The following is a 6,810-nucleotide window of genomic DNA, read 5'->3' as shown; positions in this document are numbered from 1 at the left end:
ACCTCGTTAGACACTCCTCCCATGAAAGACGAAGTTCCCATGGGATTGTTTCTGGTCTGGTGCGGAAGACCGAGACCACATACGACTACTTGAGAGTTAGAATCTTATGACTAATTACTCATTTTTTTTATTTTTCCATGGTCATTAATTATTTTATTTTAAATAAAAGATTAATGAAATATATATAGTAATTAAAAAATAAGTGAGCATGTTTACGATCTTTCGAGCCGAACTTAAGAAAGCTCAGGCTCGAATCATCAATATCTCGAGTCAAGTCCACTCAAATCGAGCTTTGACTGAGCTTTAGCCCAACCCAACTCAAATAGTTTGTGAATTATCATAGCTCATTACGCACATTTGATTCTCACTAAACACATCTCCGTCGAGAAATGAAAAACCTTAAATATGACGAACTCCAAATATGCCAACAAAAATAAGAGGATATCATTCATTCACACCAAACAGTAACATAGATATGCAACAATTCATATATATATACCTAATTGCTAATCAATAATAAACTTTTATAAGATATAAGCTTATATAATAATAATAATATTACTTCATTTTTATACTTGATCAATATGGAAGGAATGCTTACACGGTTTGATTAGAAGACAGGAAGCATCTCTTCAATTAAAAACTGAGGATGATTACATGTTACAATGATACAATTCACATTCTGTGTTTTTTCCCCCAAATGGAACCCTGGTCTTTTTCAAGTGCATTCCTCAATTCACACAGCCACCAAATCAATAACTTACAAACTGGGCAAGTGATCTTCCACCTCCCCCCCCCCCCCCCCCCCCCTCTAAACCAAGGCTCAATCTCCGAGTCGATGAAAAGAAGCAAAGAAAACGAAATCAGCATAATAATCAACAAAAAATATTGTCAGCTATCAGCAGAATTTATAGCAGATGATGGTTGGGGATGCTGAGCCTGAGCCTCAGTTTGTGCTTGAGCCTGCTTCTGCTGTTCAACAAACCTGCTCATACAGTCTATCAACTGTCGAGCCTTCCTCTTTCCCCGGTCTGTGCCATTTTGAGCCAAATCCACTAGCGATCCCATTATTCCAAGTTCCTGTGCTTCTACCAGGTGCTTTTGGTCTTCAGAACAAAGGTGCACCAACACTGCAGCTGCATTTTCTCTGTTCCTTGGGGATCCACCCCCAATCACTTCCACCAAAACCGGAACGGCCTCTGTAGCTCCAATTGCTGCTTTACCTTCTGGGTGGCTAGCCAGAATTGCTAATATAGCCAGTGCTTCATCTACCATTCCACCACCAGGTTCTGTCAACAGATGCATTAATGTGGGCACTACTCCAGCTCTCACCGCCTTCCCCTTGTTCCCTTGATAGATGCACAAATTGAAAAGAGCAGTCGCAGCATCCTTTTTCCCTCTTTGTGTACCCTCACTTAGAAGTGTCACAAGTGGGGGGATGGCCCCGGAAGAACCTATAGTAACCTTGTGTTCATCCAAAACTGAAAGACTGAAAAGGGTGGCTGCTGCGTTTTCACGGGCTTCCATGCTTCCCTTCTTGAGAACATGTACTATACCAGGAACTGCCCCTGCTGATATTATGCTTCCTTTGTTATTGTCACATATAGAAAGGTTAAGGAGTGCAGTGACGGCATGCTCTTGAGTGCGAGAATCAGGTGTTGATAGGAGCCCCACTAGGAGAGGAACTGCACCAGCTTCAGCAATAGCTACACGATTATCTGCATTGCGCTTCGCAAGAAGGCGGATTTCACCTGCAGCAGATCGCTGGTCTTCAGGGCTACCAGATGCGAGCTTGTGAAGGAGACTTTCAATCTTTGCCCTTTCAGCAGGTGCATAGGCAGATGAGCTTTTGTGGGATCGAGAATTACTTGATCGTTTAGGTGCTTCAATGCCGTTTGATTCACACCATTGGGCTATGAGGCTCCGCAATACATAGTTGGGTGTGAGAGCATTACTACTGAGGGTTTGTTGCGTCTTTGGACATGTACTATGCCCTGCTTCTAGCCACTTCTCAATACAGGAACGCTCGTATGTCTACAACAAAACAAAGGAAGCCTATTAGATAAGCAGAGGTATAAAGAGGCTCAGTTGACAGAAAGATGCTAATGTCTAGGGAAGAGTTCTAGCGCAAGCCTGTCATATCAAAAGTCAATGTCTCAGGTCTTTGAAACCATAATGCATGAGAAGTTGTTTCTCTAACTCATGTTTCCAATAAAGAAATAACAAAACAAAAAATCAATTATTTTAGGCCTTAGGATCATGGCAGAGGAATTCCAATGTGCATATACCTGCCCCGTTGAAACAATGACAGGATCTTTCATCAATTCCAGGGATATTGGACATCGGAAGTCATCGGGTATAACTGGGGCCTTATGGTTCCCGGTGGTGGAAGCTTGTCCACTCCCACTGGGAGGAAGGTTCTTTTCTCTTGCAGGAGCATCCAAACAGGGGTTTTCTGTTTGCACAAAATCCTTAATTTTCTTCAATAGCATTGACATCTTCTCGATGTTTGCCTCAGGGTCGCCACCAGTGGAAGCAACCATTTCATGCAGAGCTAATGACTCCTGCGTAAGGTCTTGTATTCCTCTCAATTGCAACTTCTCTGAGGATCTTCTTAGGACAATGGAGTCACCTGCTGCATCACTGCTACTGTTAAAAAGTGATAAAAGATCTTCATACAGCTCAATATCAGGGGCATCAACCCTTCCTTTAGCCCTTTTGAACTGAGCAAGCACAAGCTCAACCTGAACATTTAGAAAAAAAAAGAAATTAATTCGAAACTAATAACAGAGAGCTCTTTTGGGTGCACTTATGTTCTTGTTGAATCAATTGCTCATGTCCTATCCTAAGTTTTTTCAGGGGTTACTGAAGGACACTAAAAATGGATCATAGCTTTTTAAGTCCTCAAATCTTACTATCTATTATTGCCAGATTATAAAAAATAAAGGCATGAGATATAACTAGGCTACTGTTGGGGAAACTGAATGATGATTATGATGCCAAACTCAGCATGCACTGCAAATAGAGTTGGATCCTTATGCATCTCCAAACCATAACAAACACAATAGTTAAATGATCCTTCACCTGCTCCTTCACTTCATCTGATATGTCAAGGCTTTCATAGGAAATTCCACTTAGAGCTTGTTCCAATTGTGCTGTGACCTCATGGTATTTATTCATAATTTCTTCCCTCTCCAAGACCTGAAATGAAGGACAAAATTGATGACTCTCAATAAAAGAATGTAGTAAGGCACTGAGAAACAAATTTCAACTATATAGCAATCAGAAAATAAATGATTGCTTCACAAATAAAGAAGTTTCACTAACTTTTTTTTCTCAAACTAACACCCTCCTGTGCTATTAAACTCTTAAACAAAACCATGCAAAAATTTCAATGGAGTAGTTCATAATGCCAAGATTCATAGTAAGTGGAAGGTTATTAATTATCAGTTGCATATATATTGCAACGGAGCAAGTGCAGACAAACAAGAACAAGTGCATTTGTAACAAAACTCAGACATTCTGATACTATGAATACATATTACAGCCTGAGAAGACATGCTAAAGATCATGGAACGATTGCTGAGTTTATAATGCCACTCCAGCTTGTTCAGAATGAAAATAGGGAGGGATTCTCAGGAAAATGCCATAAAAAATAAAAAATTATTCATTATTGAAACACTGACCAACTAATTTGCAATTGTTAAAATTTCAAACCAATTCACAATTTTATTTTATTTTTTCATTTTGATGCAAAAGGTTAGAAGACAAACAATTTTGGCAATACATATAACTCCATTTTTGCTTGATTGAGAGGAGCTCCTATCCCCTACAGAGAAAGTAAATAGCATATACAAACATAAGCATATGAGATAACACATTGTATTATCCAATTTATGGGGGGTAGGAAAATATCCTTTATTGTTAAAACTATTTACAGCAACAATGGGCCACAAGATACATTATTGTTAGTTTATATGTGTCCTTAAAAGAAAATGACGAAGTCTTCTCATTATTTTCATTGTTAATAAAGCTAATAATAGTCTCCTAACTTTTTTTCCTTTCTTTTCTCTGTTCCTTTACTTAAAGCATGGGGTACCCTTGTACGTTTTCCTTAAAACTAAGTTTCTGCTCCAGGAGATTGTCAGGGCTCACCCCCTTTCTACACTGCATCCAGAACACTTGGATCACTTTGTTATTGTGAAAACTTGTACAACTGAAATTTTATTGGCAATTATAAAGCATGGGGTGAGAGAAATGTTTGTGAAGACTTGTACAGCTGAAATGTTACTGGTAATTATAAAGTATGGGGTAAGCAAAATGTTAAAGTCAAGAACACAAACCTTCCTTTTACGACCTTATGATCATTATTCCTTCGCTTATTGGGGACCTGACCTGGTCCCCAAAGCAAATCACATTCACGTTGATTCATAGAATTTAGAAGTGCACACATGACCCAAATATCAAAGTGGCAACACATCATAAAAACAAACACCAGGCAATATAAGATGATCCATACAAGCATAGATGATTGAACATGAAAACCAAACATAAAACGAAATGAATATTTCACAGGCATGCATGCATCTGAGTGGAATGTTACTTTATACAAATGCATGAAGGGACATTAAAACATAGAATAACATCAAGAGCCCGGAAAGAAAAAGCGAAAGTCTTAAAACATATTTCATAACAGAAATTGAGATGATAGTAATGGATTCTCCAAATAGAGAAAAGTAAGAAGGGAGTTTTATTGTTAGTGCTGAAAATGATGTCCCAATGTCTAACAATCCAATATTAACTTTGATATCTATCTCTCTCTTCTCCCCTTTAATTGTTACAGGATTATCAAAATGTAATCTGGACCAGGCTGGTGGATGAATACATCCTTACCCTCGGTGACTTCTCCATAACATTTCCATAAATGAAGTTGACAAACAACCATTAGAACATAGGAAGAACCACATAAACAGGGAAAGGTTGTATAGAACATAATAAGAGACAAGATTAGACTCGAATAATCCATCTCGATAAATACAAGATAAGCAGCATAATGAAGAGAAAAGGGATCATCTGAAAGGACATGTTAAGTGAAGAATCTAATTCCAAGATCCAGAAATGAAAGGGACAATCTCACCGAGTAAAACTTGAGCGACGAACATTCTATTTCGATTCTCTATTCTTTTACAAAAGAAGAAAGGAAAGGAAAGAAGAATCCAAGTCTCAAAGATGTAGTTGCAGCTCGTTCAAATTTATCACAAATGGAAATGGATAAAATAAAAAGCCAAAAAAGAGAATCAAATCCCGTCCAGCTTCTAATCAAATTGCCAACTGAATTCCCCTGTTAAACGTCAAATCTACTATATTTCTTATCATTTACCTCAGAACAAGTGCAGCAGATCGAATTGACTCTTTAACTTATCTAAAAATCCAATAATTAAATATTACTAAGAAGTTATATCGAAATAGAAATGTTATTGCCAGCAATGTTTGCAATCGCTGACACTTTCTAGTTTCTACTACTTTCTCAGCAGCCAAACAGATCCAAATCGACTCAGAACCACTAAACCCCATTTAACGAACGAAAAGAAAAAGAAAAACACATACACACCAGGTAAATCTTGCTGCCTTCGCTGCCAAATCTGAGCAAGTCCTTAGCAGAATCAAGAGCTTCCTTTAACGAAATTAAAGCTTTAATAGTATCTTGAAGGATCGGGTCTTTGTTCTCTCTAATCTCTTCGAACATTGGCGTCAAAAGCTTCAATCTCCTTGCTAAATTGCAATACTGTTTCTTAACCATACTTCTGTAATCAGAAAAGGATGCTATTTCATTTACCGTAGCAATCAAACTCTGCACCAGCACTCCTTTCTCGTCCTCCATTTTCTCCAAAAACAAAATCAGATCTCTCCTCTCCCTCTCCCCCCAATGTACGCACCGTATTATCAAGTAGCAGAATTCGAAGAAGAAGAAGAAAAGCTATCAAAACGGCAGGCAAATGGACATGTTTTCGTCGTCTACAGTTTCGACTTTTAGAGAGAGGAAAAGGAAGTTTCAGAGCGAGAAGGAAGAGGGTGAAGAGAGAGAGTAATTTGTGGCGCGGCTGGAGTGAGCTATACCAGAGGGGGTTGGGCCGGGTTAGGAATTAACTAGAGTGGTTTGTTAATTTTTTTTAGATAGTGGATTTTGCTGGCGTGGGTTGGCTTAAGTGGCTTACAGCGCCGGCCGGTAGTTTTTTTTACCGTGGAATGGCAGAGGTTGGTTGAGGCAGTTAAAATAAAGGCGGCGTGTGTTAAAGTTACAGTTGCAGGAACTCACTGTGCTGTTTTCCGACATGGATGCTATTTCTACGCAGGAAAACGTGTTTCTTTTTGTGTTTTTAAGCAATCTTTTTAATTAATTTCATTGGTTGTTTTTCTTTTTCTTTTTTTGAGAGATTTGTTTTTCCTTTTCTTGTTTAACATAAAGTATATTGGGGTATTTTGAATCCAAGAAAATAGTTCAATTGGCAATAATACTATATATGTTAAAATTTTAAAAGTCTAAGATATGACAATGATAGTAGTTTTTGCTTTGTAATTTATATTATGATAATATGAAGTACAATATAAGTAGTGTACGTACAACAAAATAAAACAAAAGGATAAAAAAAATATGGAATTAAAAAAATAAAAATAAAAATAGACCTATCAACATGTGTAATGTCACTTGTAAAATTGTTATCAAAATAATTGTTAAATAGATAGTTGGTAACATTGTGATTGACCGGGAGATGACTCATTCAATGCGCAATGTGTAACAGAAATGGTGGA

General features: G+C 37.8%; 1 protein-coding gene across 1 annotated transcript; it reads right to left on the bottom strand.

The window, feature by feature from the left end:
- Window positions 1–539: 539 nt before the first annotated feature.
- LOC136222065 (U-box domain-containing protein 13) lies at window positions 540–6,125 on the bottom strand. The gene is made up of 4 exons (XM_066009543.1): window positions 5,612–6,125; window positions 3,085–3,201; window positions 2,289–2,744; window positions 540–2,034 (listed from the first exon to the last, which is right to left on the bottom strand). Exons 1-4 carry the CDS (start codon window positions 5,879–5,881, stop codon window positions 892–894), a joined length of 1,986 nt encoding a protein of 661 aa, XP_065865615.1. The 5' UTR covers window positions 5,882–6,125; the 3' UTR covers window positions 540–891.
- Window positions 6,126–6,810: the final 685 nt, after the last annotated feature.

This window comes from Euphorbia lathyris, chromosome 3, assembly GCF_963576675.1.
Source record: "Euphorbia lathyris chromosome 3, ddEupLath1.1, whole genome shotgun sequence".
Classification (NCBI taxonomy): Eukaryota; Viridiplantae; Streptophyta; class Magnoliopsida; order Malpighiales; family Euphorbiaceae; genus Euphorbia; species Euphorbia lathyris.
This window is presented reverse-complemented; position numbering and strand designations above follow the sequence as displayed.